The 16,744-nt window shown below is 43.5% G+C and overlaps 1 protein-coding gene across 1 annotated transcript in view; it reads left to right on the top strand.

Annotated features, from left to right (window-relative positions):
* Nucleotides 1-11,167, top strand: part of ITGA9 (integrin subunit alpha 9) — an 855,720-nt gene extending 844,553 nt beyond the window's left edge. Inside the window, exon 28 of the mRNA XM_029589807.1 lies at nt 5,982-11,167. Coding sequence (XP_029445667.1) covers nt 5,982-6,080 — 99 coding nt within the window. The 3' untranslated portion in view covers nt 6,081-11,167. The remainder of the gene's footprint in view (nt 1-5,981) is intronic.
* Nucleotides 11,168-16,744: the final 5,577 nt, after the last annotated feature.

The raw sequence follows: 16,744 nt of genomic DNA, 5'->3' as shown, positions 1-16,744 counted from the left end.
AGCAGCTACCCCCACGATTGTTTACCCAGATTGCAAATTTCAGTCCTTGTTGGTTGTTGCCTGAATGTAAATCCTGTTTTCTACTTTTTTCCCCCTGCTGTAGAAGCAGAGAGCAATGTTGTATATGATTTCGAGTGATGTATCAGGTTTAATTGGTTTAGGGTAGTAACCGCCGTAATAAGCAAGCTACCCCCACGTTTATTTATTTACCCAGATTGGGGTAGATTTTCAAAGGATTATGCGCGTAAGATACGTGCGTAACCCCCGAAAACCCCCTACCTCTCCTTGCATGCGCCAAGCAAGTCTTGGGCCTTGAAAAAATGGGCATTCCGGGGGTGGGACCGAGGCCTCCAGAACAGCCACTGGGCCAGGGGATGGAGAGCCGGCGCGTGCAACTTATGCCTGCTCGGAGGCAGGCGTAACTTCTTCGACAAAGGTCAGGGGGGGGTTTAGTTAGGGCTGGGGAGCGGGTTAGATAGGGGAAGGGAGGGGAAGGTGCAGGGGGCCAGAAGGAAAGTTCCCTCTGAGGCCGCTCTGATTTTGGAGCGGCCTCAGAGAGAACAGAGGAAGGCTGCTTGGCTCGGCGCGCACAAGTTGCACAATTGGGCACCCCCTTGCGCGCGCCGACCCTGGATTTTATAACGTGTGCGGCTGCGCACGCATGTTATAAAATCAGGTGTAGATTTGTTCGCGCCGGGTTGCGCGAACAAATCTATGCCCGCGTGCATGTTATAAAATCTGGCCCATTGTGTAGTTCAGTCCTTTTGGGTTGTTATCTGAATGCAAATCCTCTTTCCCACATTTCCCTTTGCCGATGAAGCAGAAAGCAATGTTGGGGTTGCATTAACCGTGCAAGGGATTTTTTTTGAGTAAGGGTAGTAATCACCAGGTAGTAAACATTCCAGCAAGCCACCGCCATGGCTCTACTCTTCATTCCCATCCTCTAGCCTTTATAGATCCACAGTGTTTATCCCATGCCGCTTTGAAATCTTTCACAGTTTTAGTCTTCACCACTTCCTCCGGAAGGGCATTCCAGGCATCCACCACTTCTCCAGGAAGAAATACTTTCTGACATTGGTTCTGAGTCTTCCTCCCTGGAGCTTCAAATAGTGACCCCTAGTTCTATTAATTTTTTTCCATTGTAAAAGGTTTGATGTTGACCATGAATCACTAAAACCTTTCAGATATCTGAAAGTCTGTATCATATCTCCTCTGCTACTCCTCTCCTCCAGGGTGTACATATTTAGGTTTAATTGTCTCCTCATAAGTCATTTTATGAAGACCATCCACCTTTTTGGTTGCCCTTCTCTGGACCGCCTCCATCCTGTCTCTGTCCCTTTGGAGATGCGGTCTCCAGAACTGAACACAGTACTCCAGGTGGGGCCTCAACAAGGCCCTGTACAAGGGGATCATCACTTCCTTTCTCTTACTAAATATTTCTCTCTCTATGCAGCCCGGCATTCTTCTGGCTTTAGCTATCGCCTTGTCACATTGTTTTGCCGACTTCAGATCATTAGACACTATCACCCCAAGGTCTCTCTCCTGCTCTGTGCACATCAGTCCTTCATCTCCCATCAAATACAATTCTTTCGGATTTCTACTCCCCATATGCATGACTCTGCACTTCTTGGCATTGAATCTCAGCTGCCATATCTTCGACCACTCTTCCAGCTTCCTTAAGTCATGTCTCATTTTCTCCACTCCTTCCGGCGTGTCCACTCTGTTGCAGATCTTAGTATCATCCGCAAAAAGACAAACCTTACCTTCTATCCCGTCCTCAATGTTGCTCACAAAGATATTGAACAGGACCGGTCCCAACACCGATCCTTGCGGCACTCCGCTTAACACCGCTCTCTCTTCAGAGTAAGTTCCATTTACCGTCACACATTGTCTTCTGTCCGTCAGTTTGCAATCCAGGCCACCATCTTGACACTCATTCCCAAGCTTCTCATTTTATTCACAAGCCTCCTGTGCGGGATCATATCAAAAGCTTTGCTGAAATCCAAGTAGATGACATTGTTGCGACCGTCGGTCTTCAACGGCTTCGCCTCGCCTACCTCTCATACTTGCGGCTCCTCCCGTTCACCTCGGACTACTGGCTGCCACGGTATCTGTTTGCCATCCTCTCCGACGTCCTTGGACCGACTTTGGTGCTGCCTCCCGCCATGCTCCTTCAAGGTACCTTAGGGCACGCGCGTGCACACTGCCCTCATCTTTATTTTCATGTTGGCCCGAACATCAGGGGCGTCCCCCTGATATAATGTCACACTGCCCAGATATATAAGCCTACAGTATTTGCTAGCTCATTGAGTTAGCAACGGTATCTCTATGGATGGAATTCGCTCTCCGTACCGAAGCTGCTCTGCCACTCCAGCGCTATCTGGAACTCTTACACCCTTCTGGGTTTGCTAATGGGGTACCCGCTCCTCAGGGGCCTCTTCAGCTTCTTTAAGGTGCTATCAGGAAACCGGTACTCGCTCTTCAAGGGCCCATGTTCCCTGAGTCACTGCCTGCATCTTCAAACCGTTCTACTTGGAAGACTTCACTAACAGTTTCCATCTGTGAGTACAACTACTATCTATTCCACAGTACTGCTTCACTGGAACCAGGTACTCGCTCCTCGAGGGCCTGCCCTCTGTTCCGATGCCAGACCTGTCATCTAGTGGAATCTCTGTTACTGCTACCACTGCCTAGCAGAGAACTCGCTGTTCCAGCAGTCTGTGGGAGACCTGCCCAGCTGGGCTCAACATCTTCTACTCACTACTGCCACCTCTGGTGGTTTCCAAAACTGTTTAATAAAAGATTCAAATCTGTGTTTGTGTGTCCAGAGTCTAGCCTGACACTCTAGTCCCTCTCGGGACTGCCCCCCGTGGGCGTGGTCAGCTGCCAGAGTGTCCACCCAAACAACAATAACCAAAACAGACATTGAGCGCTCTTCCTCTATCCAATTCCCTAGTCACCCAGTCAAAAAAGACAATCAGATTTGTCTGACAGGACCTTCCCCTGGCGAATCCATGCTGCCTCTGGTCCAGCAGTTCTTCCGACTGTAGATAGATCACTATTCTTTCTTTCAGCAGTGACTCCATTACCTTTCCCACCACTGAGGTGAGGCTAACCGGTCTGTAGTTTTCAGCCTCCTCTCTGCTCCCACTCTTGTGAAGTGGGACCACCACCACTCTTCTCCAATCACTCGGTACCATTCCCGTTTCTAGGCATCTGTTGAACAGGTCACTCAGTGGACTCGCCAATACATCTCTGAGCTCCCTCAGTATCCTGGGATGGACCTCATCAGGTCCCATGGCCTTGTCCACTTTTATTTTTCCTAGCTCTTCCCATACATTCTCTTCTGTAAACAGAGTTACATCTACTCCACTCCCCTCCAGTTTCTTGTTAACTAGCGATGGTCCTTCTCCAGGGTCCTCTTTAGTGAACACCGAACTGAAGTATTCATTTAATATTTCTGCCATTTCTTCGTCTCTCTCCACACCTTGATCCTTTTCACCTTTCAATTTCACTATACCACTTGGAGCTTTTCTCCTTTCTCTGATGTATCTGAAAAATGTTTTGTTACCTCGCTTTACCTCTTTGGCAATCCTTTCTTCTGCTTGACTTTTTGCTATCTTGATTACTTTCTTCATCTCCCTCAGTTCCATCAGATATTCTTCCTTGTGCTCCTCCTTTTGGGATCCTTTATATTTCTTGAACGCTGATTTTTAGCTTTTATTTTGTCAGCCACCTCCTTTGAGAACCATATAGGTTTAATTTTTCTTTTGCTTTTCTATACTTTTCTGACATATAGATTAGTTGCCTTTGTAATTGCTCCTTTTATTTTGGTCCATTGTTGTTTCACATCTTCGTTGTTCTGCCATCCTTCTAGTTCTTCTTCCAGATACTTCCCCATTGCATCAATGTTTGTGTTTTTGAACTGCAAAACTCGGGTCTTCGTGTATCCTATTTGTGATATGAAACCATACTGTTTTATGATCACTGGTGCTGAGGTGGGCACCCACCTGGACATCAGAGACATTATCTCCATTGGTGAGCACTAAATTGAGTATATCTCCTTCCCTCGTGGGTTCCATTACCATTTGTTTGAACAGAGCCCCTTGCAGAACATCCACTATGTCTCTACTATTGTTAGATTCTGCTGAAGGGATTCTCCAGCCTATATCCGGCAGATGAAAATCTCCAACAATCACCGCTTCTCCCTTCTTTCCCATCTTTTGGATGTCTTCAACCAGATCTCTGTCAAGCTCTTCCATATGATTTGGAGGTCTGTAAACTACTCCAATAAAGATGGGGCAAAGAAGAAGCCCATAGTGCTTCTTCTTTGCCCCATCTCCCTTCCAGTTCAGATGCTTGGATATTGTTTCTGACATAAAGAGCCACTCCTCCCCCTTTCCTGTCCTCTCTGTCCTTCCTTAACAAGTTATAACCCGGTATTGCTGTATCCCAATCATGAGATTCCATGAACAACGTCTCTGTGACAGCAACAATATCCAAGTCCACCTCTACCATTAGGGCTTGCAGCTTTAGGATTTTATTGACTAAACTATGAGCATTTGTGCTCATAGCTTTCCAGCTTTTCTCGTTCAGGTTACAGCTTTTCTTGGACTCCTTTTGTGTCTTATTTAGTTGAATTTTGTTATCCAGTTCACCATTTTCTTTTGCATTTGTTTGTATTTGGGGGGGTGACATTTCTGTATGCATTGGGTTTCTTCTCTCTTTTTGAAAATCACTTCAATTTCTTTCGCAAGAGCTTCTTCCATAACTAATACAGAGAAGGCTTTTTGTGCTTGTGTCACTTGATATAGTGTGTGTCTCTGCATCACAGGTCTGATTCTACCAAAGCCCGCTGTAATTCTGTTTTTTAGGTTCCTTAATGCCCTATGTGAGTGAGGGGGTAATCTTGTGGGCTGCACAGCTGTCGTCTGTGGGTCACAGGTCTTATCCTTATTGGATGCGTTATGGTGTTAGCACGGGCTTTAGGGCCCTAATGCCCCAGATGAGGCCCTAACCCAATTTGATGAATGACCCTGATTGTAACACGATCCGAAAATCACTACCATGTAACAAAGACTTGAGTCTCCAAAGCATCCTGATTTTATAAAGTGAGGATTTAATAATAGACTGAATATTCGGCTTCATTTAAAGCTCACTGTCAAAAATAACACCTAGCTTTCTCATTTGCAGAGAAACTGTAACAGTCACATCTCCAAAGACAGATTTCAACGGAGCTTCAACCATAGGAACACAGTTTAATAAAACTATCTCAGTTTTTCCCAAATTTAAAAGCAGTCGATTATGTGACAACCATGATCTAATAGAGCTAAGACATGAGGATAAAAAATCTTGCATATCTTACTATGTTGGATATTTTAGATACACAAACTGTGTGTCATCTACATACAGTTTATAATTCAGACCAAGTGTGGACCTTAAAGGTACAAAGTGGGGCTAAATACATTTTAAATAGGGTGGCTGATAAAGCCAACCCCTTGTAGGATACCAGTAGCAATAGTACACCACGACATTGGCTAGAAACGATTGAAACAGATTGACTTCGGCTAGATAAGAAGTAAACCAATCTATCACGTGACCTGAAATACCGATGCATTGTAACCATGACAATAAAATAGAATGGTTTAGGAGTCTACATTCTTGTTTCTGCACCATACAACACATCCCCATGTGATTGAAAATAGTTGATGGGAGGGGCAGGACTCCTGGAGCATGTATGGCCAGATAACTTTCATCTTAACCGGCTATGTCTTTTTGAACATAGCTGGTTAAGTGTCAGAGGTGTTTTAAAAAAAAAACATCCTGCTCAGACCTCAGGACCAACAATTTATCTGGCCAGTCCTAGAACGCCCTCCCCCAAACCCCTCCAAATGAAACTTAAAAGTGAAAGTTTATCAGTTCATTGTAACATTATGTTCTGTCTAATGAGATTATTCTCTTTTTTTTTTCTCAATTTCCAGATGGGCTTCTTTCGCAGGAGATACAAAGAAATTATTGAAGCCGAAAAAAACAGGCAAGAGAATGAAGAAAGTTGGGATTGGGTCCAGAAAAATCAGTGAATGGCCAGCGAGGTCCCAGTTATGTGATACACATTTGCTAGCTGATTGGTTCTTCTCTTGTATCTTCCATATGTGGAAGAAAAGAATCTTCTCCAGATTTTTCGGAGACGCATTGATGCTATGTTCTTTATCATGCTAACAAGCTAAGGAGCATATCCTGAGGCAACCACTGCAGCCATGTCAAGTGACTTGAGCAATCTACACTTCCTTTAAGAGATGAACTATGAACTGAAGTGATCAAGCTGCAATGCAGAGCAATATTTATGAATCCAATGTGTGGTAAATACCCTCAGGAGAAAACTGTTACTTAAAAATATTTTTATAAGTATAAGCCTTTTATACTGATTTTGTCTTTCTATTTGTATCAATGGTTTATTGTTTCTGTTAAATATAGTTATACAGTTCACTCAAGCACTGATTTTTTGCTAAAATTGTGTAAATCCCCCTCAAAATATATGTATGTACCGGTTTATATATATATGTATGTATATATATATATATATATATATATATCTATATATATCTATATATATAAAACACGGTATATATATATATATGGTCTGAAGAATTGTAATTCTTCAGTCCAGTCCATAATCCAAATATTTACTGATGGGCAATTTATTGGATGACAAGCATAGATTAAGAACCAGAAAACTAGATTATGAGTGGGATATATGATCACTATTGTTTATTATGATTTTTGACCCACCTCTAATACATACATTTAGATATAGTAGATAGACAGATAGTATTAGAGGCAGGTCAGAAAAATCACATTAGTTTTTACTTCTTTAATCTGCCAGTCTGCAGAACCTCACAAAGCAGATTCACAAGGTTTGGCAGTGTTATGTGGAGACACTGATGTCAGAAAGCCTGTCTTTTCATACATTTGCTGAAATTAATGGCTGAGCTATAAAGATTCATCTAGAATTATATTAACATATGAGCTACAATCAGGGGTAGGCAACCTCCTGTTCTAACGGACACCAATCTGCTCAAGTTTTCAGAATATCACAAATAATACACACAAGGTAGATACGAATGCTTAAATTGTATGCACATCTAAATCATTCGGGATATCCTGAAAACCCGAGCTGATTGGTGTCCATAAGGACTGGAGGTTGCCTACCTCTGGCTACAGTAGACATGATCTTTTTCTAAATTGGATTGTACAGCTAATTAACAAGCACTGTAGTTGCTCTTGGCCCCCTGCAGAAACATGTGTCCTTCATTACATATCTTGCTGAGAGAGATCACATGATGAGCTGTGTTTTTGCAAATATGTACTCCTCCCACAAAGGGAAGGTACTCTATAACATTTTTTTTAAAGATTTAATTATGTTGTCCAGTATAATTGGAATTCTAAAGGCTTTACTCAGAAAAGAACTTCTTCCCAATCTGAGCCTATAGGAAAAAAAACCCCAAAACTATTGAATAAGGGATTCGGTTTTCAAAAAATTGTTCAGAGTCTGGCTTAGCCAACCAACATTTCACCAGCTAATAAGGCTGATTTTCAGTTAGACTTAGCTGGTTAGATTTTTGACTGAAAATTACCTTCCATCTAACTGAAACAACTGGCTAGACATAGGGAACTCAAGCTTTTCAATACCCAACTTAGCTTGCTAGTGTTAAAAGAATGCCTGTCCCAAGCCAGCACATGCGCGTTCGGATTTTAAAATCTGGAGTGCATGTGCACGCATCCAAAAGATTTTATAACATGCACGTGCTTGCATGCATGTTATAAAATCAGCACATCAATGTACACGCATTGGGAACCGCACGCACATGGATGTGTGCGTGCTCCTTTTAAAATCTATCCCTTAGCAATCCCCTCCCACCTACCCAATCTAAAGAGCACCCCTAATATCCCTTCTACCCCTCAAAACCCTAATGCTGAGCTGGCTAAATGACTCAGTATGACTAACCTAATGTCCAGCATTGTTCTAGCAACATCACCCAGAGCAGCATTAGTCACCAGGCCATCACCACCAGGTAGGAGGTGATGCTGAGCCCTCCTACTGGCTTGGCATTAGGGCTTTGGGGTTTCTAGAGGGTAGGAGGCAGGTTGGGTGTATTCTAGAAATTGGCAGGGATTGAGAGAGAGAGGGTGGCAATGCCATCAGGGTTTTTTTTCCCTTTGAAGATTCAGTGGGTGGGAGGGAGGAGATCGTAGAGCTATCAGACGAGAGGTGGTGATTATATGAATATTAGACAGCTGGAGGAGGGAATACTATGATCTTGAGGTACTGCTTGGATGGGAGGGATGTTCACAGGGCAAGGTAGTGGATAGAGGGACAGGGGATGAGCGCGGGGCCTGAAAACTTTCTTAAATCTGGCCAGCCAAAATATGTCTGGCCAGAGTTAAGCCTGCATTTAGTTTTCCTAAATATGGGCATCTAAGTTAGGTGCTTAGCATTGAAAATCAGCATTAGGTTCCTAACTTTCCCCCATCCTAACCTTGTCCTGACCCCACCCACTTTTTGACTGCCTGGCTAAATTTTCAGATGGGTCAATTTAGCAACCTAACCCCAAAGTTAGATGGCTAAACACTTTTAAAATTGACCCCCGAAGGCCCTAAAAGAGGAAATGGCATGACTACAATAAAAACTGTATTCAAGCATTTTACTAAGAAGGGTTCAATATAAAGCTGTGGAACATAATTGTAATGCCTTTAATAATCTTCACATTATAGCTTCAAAACTGGTATGAATTTTGAGTTTGTAAAAAGTACAACTAGACAATTACAAGTTTGTCTACATACAAATGTTCTGGAAGGATATACAGTAGAAAGTGATGGCTTAACAAGTCAGTGAATTGTTTTAATCTGTAAAAATTAAATATTTGTTTCTTTTACTAAATAACGTACAGGTCCTCCTCTGTTAATGAAAACTGGCTAAGGCTGTTGGATTTCAAGAACAAAACCGACTAAAACTAGAGCATATTCGTTAGTACATTCTTAAAAGATTTTGGATTGTGATATGCAAGCTCTTGGTTCTGGTTGCTTGTATATGAATAGACGTTGCTGCTTGTTTTTCCTTTGATTTTAATATTAACAACATTCAGAGCTGTGCATTAGTTTGTACGAGGCATGCTCTGGAAGGTGTTGAAGAAGTACCATCAGCTGATACTGTATTACTGCCTGATGTCCTGCCTATTGAAGGCTGATATAAAGAAGATGCAAAGATGCAAAAGTATTACAAGTGGTGTCTGGAATGCAAAGTATATGAAACAGTTGTCAATTCTTCCTTGTTGGAGGAAGGCTGGCCAAACCAGTTGACCATTTTCCAACTTCCTCCCTTAAGCAATTCTCACCTGCCCACTCCAGTGTATTTCACTGGGAAATTAAGATACTGTAGCATTATTTCAACGCCAAATCTCCTTCTTGAGAGCTTTAAATATTAACAGTCATGTATGCAAGAGACATACATGATTCTGGACAATCCATCTACCTGCATGACTATGGGCCCTTTTGTTAATTTTCTATGAATGGTTGTTACAGCCTTAACGTAACCATAACTATGCCCCTAAGTATTTTTTGTTTTTTTTGCCGGATTTGTGTATTGTTGGAATTTTCATGCACAGATCTTGCATTCATTTTCATAATGGACTATGGCTAATATTGTAGATTCAACAAAACTCCTAGGAAATGGGGCCATGACTATGGTGGTAGTTTGAAAGCAAAATAAACTGTGCTAAATGAGAACTGACATCAACATGAAGGCCCACATACTTTGATTAGTTTGTCCCAATTCAAGTTTGACCAGCTTACTAAAAAAGATCACTAGTTCTCAAGACTACATTTTAGGGAATACACACTAATCCAGAATAGAGCTAAAAATGAAGTTACGTCGCTATAGGCAAGTAAACAACAATAATAGTTTTCGATTTAAACTGGTGTTTTTCATGCACATCATGAAGTCAGTTTGTTTGCATCCCAGTATAAAAAAGATGACCGTAAGATGGCTCAATGCCAGAGAATACAATATGTAAAGGGATAATGCTATTTGGAAAGAAAATGCAACTTCCTGGGCTGATATCTATACTGCAGACTGAGAGATGAAAACTTAACTTTTTAAACAGATAACTACAGTACCTGAATGTATTCCGCTTTGAAGTGTTTGAAAGGTGGAATATAAATCAAATAAACAGATAAATATTGTCAACTAGTGGCTTGGCTCATAAAGATAGTATTGTTTGGTTAGTGTCCAAAGACTGAAAATTACAAAAAATGCACAAGAAAATATCGCAGATGAACCAAATGGAGCCATGCCCATTAGCTGCTTGATATTTCAGGTATCACACACGATTCAATTTTCTATATTGGCTTGTAGTGATTTTCTGGCAACGTTTGTGCACTGAATGCTGTTCATGTTAATAGCTGCAAGAATTCCACTTTTTCTGAGGTTCTGTGAAGGGTATATAAAAAAAAAAAGGCTTAGTCCATGAAGGATTTGTTTCTCATAGGCACAGAATGGAAGAAAATTATTGATGAATCAGTTATCAATATTAACCAAAATAAAATGTCAACTACTGTACTTCTCTAATACATGTATTAAAAACCTTCCTTAAAATAATTCAAGTTTTGTCAACAAAAACTACAGTACATTGGATTTTTAAAAAATCCAGTTATGTTATGCAAATAATTTGCTAGTGCTGAACCACATTTTTATGGGAATATGAGCACATATGAATATCTTGCACAATTTTTAGGCATTATATATACTGTATTTACTTCATAGCACAGATATATGGAATGTCGTCTTTGTTCAACAATTGGGGGTAAAGATGTTTCAGAAAAATTATCAGTTTTTACAGCAAAATGTTCCTATAACATTATTTACAGCAGGGTACCCATACCAATTTTTATCTCTTTTTTTTCTGAAAATTATTTTATTTTTTGAGATTGTAAATTTCTGTCATTACCTGTTGTTGGGAGACTTGTCACTGTTAGCAGCTTCACCTTTAATAAAAGCTATTTGTCTTCACCTGTTTTCTGATTCACGTGCACTGTCTTAGAAATATCAAGTTTACAAACTAAGGAGGGGATTTTTTTGTGGAGAGGATGAATAAAAAAATGTTGCAAATTATTTTGTCTTTGTGATTATTCCTGGAACAAAGTATTCTGGTTGCCATCTTGCTCCACATGGATATGTAGAAATAAAAGTAAACCATAAAACAAGGATCGTAACTTTGAAAGAGCCATGTGGGTGCACATGTACACACGTATACTGGCTTGCACTAAAGGATGCGGCCATATTATAACATACGCGTGTATATGTGCACATGGTATACAATTGGCAGTACGCACATACATGTACACACGATTTTATATGGATGCGTGCATGTGTGCGCAAATGCCACCTCTGCCGCATAAATAGGGGGATTTTAGTAGATACGTGCACCAATGGAATTTCCAATTTCCCCAGTTTGTTCCCATTTCGCTCAGGTAAAAGATAGGACTTCCCTAAACTGCCTAGTTAACTAGCCTACCTTTTACGTTGCTAGCCTCAACACTGCAAACCGCACTAACCTCTTTAGTTTTTTTTGTTTCAGGACTTACATGCCATCCATAGCAGAAGTAAAGTTACACAGTAGGGGACCCTGGTGTGCACTTGTGTGTGTAAATACGCACAGATTTCATTGAAAAATCTAGGAACCTCTATGCTCCACCCTTTTTTTGCTAAAACGTTTTTGTGCGCATACTTGTTCGGTTTTTAAAATACGCACAGCTAGCACTGGCCCAACTGGCTTTGGCATGCATAGGGCTTTTAAAATTCGCCTTTATGCCTTTTCCCTGGGCTATTTTAATACAATTGAGGCCAGTTTTTGAGCTTCGTTTTGCACTGCCCTGATAAAAGGAGCATAGCTCTCAAAAGATAGTCACAAATGTATTAAGTTAGTCCTGTAAAATGTTTCACCTGCAATTTTCTTGTTGACCATTTCTTAGAATAAAATCTTTTTGGTTTTGATTATGAATAAAGTGAGTTAAAGGCAAATGGAGAACTATGGAAAAATGAAGGCATGTGCTGTCTGTACTTTTATCCCTAGGGAGAAAGAGGAATTGCAGGTTCATAAAAAATTAGCAATAGCACTATGAAGCAGTACATTGTAGAGTCATTAGTAGGAGTTTCCAGTGACTAACCATAGAGTGATATGTGTGGCAGGCTTCATAGGTTGGGCCCTTATATCTTTTGTTTTTCATTTTTTTTAGTAGAAAGTTACTTCCTGCTCCTTTCTCCTTCCAGCTGAATCAGAGCCAAGGCTGGGATATGGCAACATGAGCCTTCATATGTGTTGTGTTTGAACTTGGTTTGTGGGCCCTTGGGTCATGGAGAGACCTGACTCCATCCACAGGGAGGAGCCCTCTGGGGACTCTGTACGACAGGCGGGGTCTCAGCAGTGATGGACACAGGAGTCAGAGAATATTTATTATACAGCAAAGAGAAACCCAAGGAGTGGGTTTGCAAACTCAGTCCTGGAGTAGGATGCTAGTGTTCGTGGTAGTTGTGGGTGGATCCTTGGGCCGGTGGCAGATGACCACGCCCCAGGGGAAGATCCCGAGAGGGACCACCTGTCAGGCTCAGAGTATGGAGACAGACACACACTAGTTCTTTTATTAAACAGTTTATGGAACCACCAGAGGTGGCAGTAGTAAGCTGGAAGTGCCAGGCTGGGCTGTAGTCCCTCAGATACTGGAACAGTGATCATGGATAACTGAGCTGTAGAGAAACTGAATATAGTGAGTAGGCAGGGTATGCAGAGTTCAGGAACAGAACCTTGATGATAACACTCACGCAATAGTCTGTTAGAAGCAGTCCAGGAGCTGGAATGAAGTAGGCCCTCAAGGAGCGAGTACCTGGTTCCAGGGAACGCTCTGAGAGAGAGATGGTAACTCACTGGTGGTGTAGGTAGCGATGACTTCCTGGCAGAAGTATTCAGTAGCAAGTCCGGGAACGTGGGCCCTCGAGGAGCAAGTACTGGTTCCAGACTGCAATCTGAAAGCAAAAGAGAAAGCGAGGCCCCCGAGGAGCGGGTTCCCCTGGTAAGTCCGAGGAAGCAGAGTAGCAAGGTATGTGGAGAGCGAATCCCATCCACCGATACCTGGAGGAAAGCCCTTGCTAACTCGATTCATTAGCGATTTCAGAGACCTTAAATATCCGGTGAGGATGACGTCACCTCAGGGGGACGCCCCTGAGGTTCACGCCACTACTGGTAATTGAATCGGGGCTGCGCCACGCGCGCGACCTTAGGCTGCTGGGAACGTGGCAGAGTGCAGTGTCCAGCTGGTCCGGGGACGCCAGCAGGGAATGGCAATGACACAGCGGGAGCCAAACTTCCAACAGGCAAAGAGGGAGTCACTAAAGAGGTAAGGTGGGCGTGGTGAGACATCTGGCAGCGACGGTCGCAACATAGGAAGACCTGGGCTGGATTCTCCGGTAGTGGTCTGAAGAGCGGGGTAACCCGGGGAATACTTGCTTCTTGGTAGACCTTGTGTGAGGTAGCTCTGGTAGTGGTCTGCAGCGCGGGGTAGGCTGGAGATATATGTTGGCAACTTGGCTCAAGACAGCGTGGATCCGGTAGTGGTCCACAGAGCGGGGTAAACAGAGGATCCACATAGCAAGATGGAAGCAGTAATGTACTCATTCTATGATGTTACAGTAGAGAATTCATAGTAGCAACAGCGGAGACCCGAAGTAGGAACAATGAAGGGTCATCCGAGGAAGCAGCGAGAGGAACTCACTTATCTGGAGAAGGTGAGACAGGCAGATAATGCTCTCCGAGGTGCGGATAGCCCTGAATGCAGCAAGGCCCCCGAGGAGCGGGTACCTGAGTCACTCAGTCTGGAACGCAGGAACAGCGAGGCGAAGCGTCACAGAGAAAAGGAATTGAGCAAGATGGAATCCTTGCTAACTTGTCAGTAGGAAAGTCCAAAAGGCTTAAATACACGTAGGCAGTGATGTCATGCGGAGGGGACGCCCCCGAGATTCCCGCCATGACGTGCATAAGAAGGAGGCAGGCACACGCGCATGCCCTAGAACACACCAGATTCAAGATGGCGACCGGAATCGCCCACGCCGTCCTGGGAACGCCAGGGAGATTGGCGTGCAGAGGCAGCCATTTTAGCCAAAATCAGAGCTACTGGGCAAATTGAGGTGAGCAGCAAAGGTCGCAGCCATCTGCAACCGGGCGCAACAGTACCCCCTTCTTAGGGCCCCTCCCAGGGGGTTTCGGTTTCCTTGGGTGAGTTAGATGGAAACAATGTAACATGTCTTTGTCCAGGTTCCCAGCTATTTTCTTCTGGGCCGTATCCTTCCCATGAAATTAGGTATTCCCAATGCTTTCCTCTATTACATACGTCCAAGATGTCATCCACTTTGTATGTGATGTGCTCCTCAGCATCCAGAGGCTGTGGATCTTGGGTCTTGTGAGAGAATTCTGAGAGGATGAGAGGCTTCAGCAGTGAAACGTGGAAAGCATTGTGTATTTTCATGGAATATGGTAATTTCAGGCTGTAGGTCAAGGGACATAGGCGGCGAAGGACAGAGAAGGGTCCAATGTAGCATGGAGCAAATCTGACTGAAGGCAGCTTGAGGCAGAGGTACTTGGTACTGAGCCATACCTTGTCTTCTAGCTCAAACTGAGATACTGCTCTGTGATGAGCGTTGTATTGCTTTTTGTCCTGTTGTCCTGCTTTTTGCAGAAGGTCCTTGGTTTGAGTCCAGAGTTGGTGAATCTCTTCAGCTGTAGCCTGAGCCACTGTTGATGTACCTGACAAAGGTATTGGAAGTGGTGGCAATGGTTGGTGACCATATACAATCAGGAATGGAGTGGATCCAGTGGCAGAAAAAGGATGAGAGTTCAGGGCGAACTCAGCCCAGGGTAAATGTTCTGCCCAATCAGTCTGCCTAGTGTTGACATGGGCACGAATGAACTGTTTGAGAGTCTGATTCATTCTCTCTGTATGCCCATTTGATTGGGGGTGATATGCTGATGTCAGGTCTAATGCAATGTCAAATTTATGACACAGCGCCCTCCAGAACTTGGCAATGAATTGAACACCTCTGTCAGAAACGATGTGCTTAGGCATCCCGTGCAGGCAGAATATATGCTGTATGAACAGTTTGGCAAGTTCTGGGGCAGATGGTAGTCCGGGTAAAGCCACAAAGTGCACCATTTTTGAGAAGCGGTCCACTGAGACTCATATAGTATTGTTCCCACTTGAAGGTGGCAAATCAACAACCAAATCGGTCGCGATGTGCATCCATGGTTCGTCTGGAACTGGTAATGGCTATAGGAGACCCCGAGGACGAGCGACAGGAGGCTTTTGGCGCAGGTAGCCTGGATTCAACGTACACTTGGACATCCTTTTTTATAGACTGACAATAAAAGCTTTGAAGGGTGGCACTTGTACGGGCCTGTCCTGGATGTCCAGCTAACTGGGAGTCATGAGCCCAGTTCAGAAGTTTCTTCTGAAGATTTTGAGGAACCACTGTTTTACCCACTGGAACAGAATGGGTAGCAACCAGAACTATCTTCTCTGGGTTGATGATGTGACAGGGTGCATCAGGGACATCTTCCGGTATAAAGGAGCATGAGAGGGCGTCTGCCCGGACGTTTTTATCAGCAGGACGGTATTTGAGCAAGAAATCAAATCGGTTGAAGAACAATGACCATCGAGCTTGGCGATGGTTGAGTCTCTGTGCATGATGTAAATATTCCAGGTTCTTGTGATCAGTAAACCCTGTTATCTGGTGTTGAGCACCTTCTAGCCAGGGACGCCATTCCTCGAATGCAAGCTTGATAGCGAACAACTCTTTGTCGCTGATGCCATAATGTCTCTCGGCTTGCAAAAAGCGTCTTGAGAAAAATGAGTAGGGATGAAGTGTATGCGTACCCTGGTGCTGACTGAGCATGGCCCCTACGCCAACATCAGAGGCATCGACCTCGACGATGTATGGCCGACGAGGGTCAGGATGACGTAAACAAGATTTCTTGAGGAATACCTCCTTGAGAGCTTGAAAGGCAGAGATGGCATCTGGAGACCACTGTGATGGGTTGGTTCCTTTTTTAGTCATAGCAGTAAGTGGCACTTTTAAGGTCGAGTAATTCTTGATGAATATGCAATAATTAGTGAAGCCAAGGAAGCGACGGAGAGCTTTAATACCGGTAGGCTGAGGCCAGTCTTGTATGCTTTTTGTCTTCTGGGGCTCCATTTGGAAGCCTTTATTGGACACAATGTATCCTAGAAAGAGAACAGATTCCTGGTGGAATGCACACTTCTCGCGCTTGGCGTATAGACGATTATCCCGCAGCCTCTGCAAGAATTTGATGATATCTGCTTGATGGCTCTGGACATCACTGAAAAAGATGAGGATGTCATCCAAGTATACGACCACACACTGGTATAGCAAGTCTGGCAGGATGTCGTTCATCATATTTTGAAAAACGGCTGGGGCGTTACACAGGTCAAATGGCATCACTAAATATTTGAAGTGGCCATCACGAGTATTAAAGGCCATTATCCACTCATCCCTTTGACGAATGCGGACAAGGTTGTAAGTGCCCTTTAAATCTAACTTTGTGAAGATCTTTGCAACTTGGAGCCTGTTGCGTCTGTCGCTGCTCGACGCCCTCACTCCGCCCTCTTTACCTCTGTGATGACT

Source organism: Rhinatrema bivittatum, chromosome 2 (assembly GCF_901001135.1).
Source record: "Rhinatrema bivittatum chromosome 2, aRhiBiv1.1, whole genome shotgun sequence".
Classification (NCBI taxonomy): Eukaryota; Metazoa; Chordata; class Amphibia; order Gymnophiona; family Rhinatrematidae; genus Rhinatrema; species Rhinatrema bivittatum.
The sequence above is the reverse complement of the archived record's forward strand: the minus strand, read 5'-3'. Positions and strand labels throughout refer to the sequence as shown.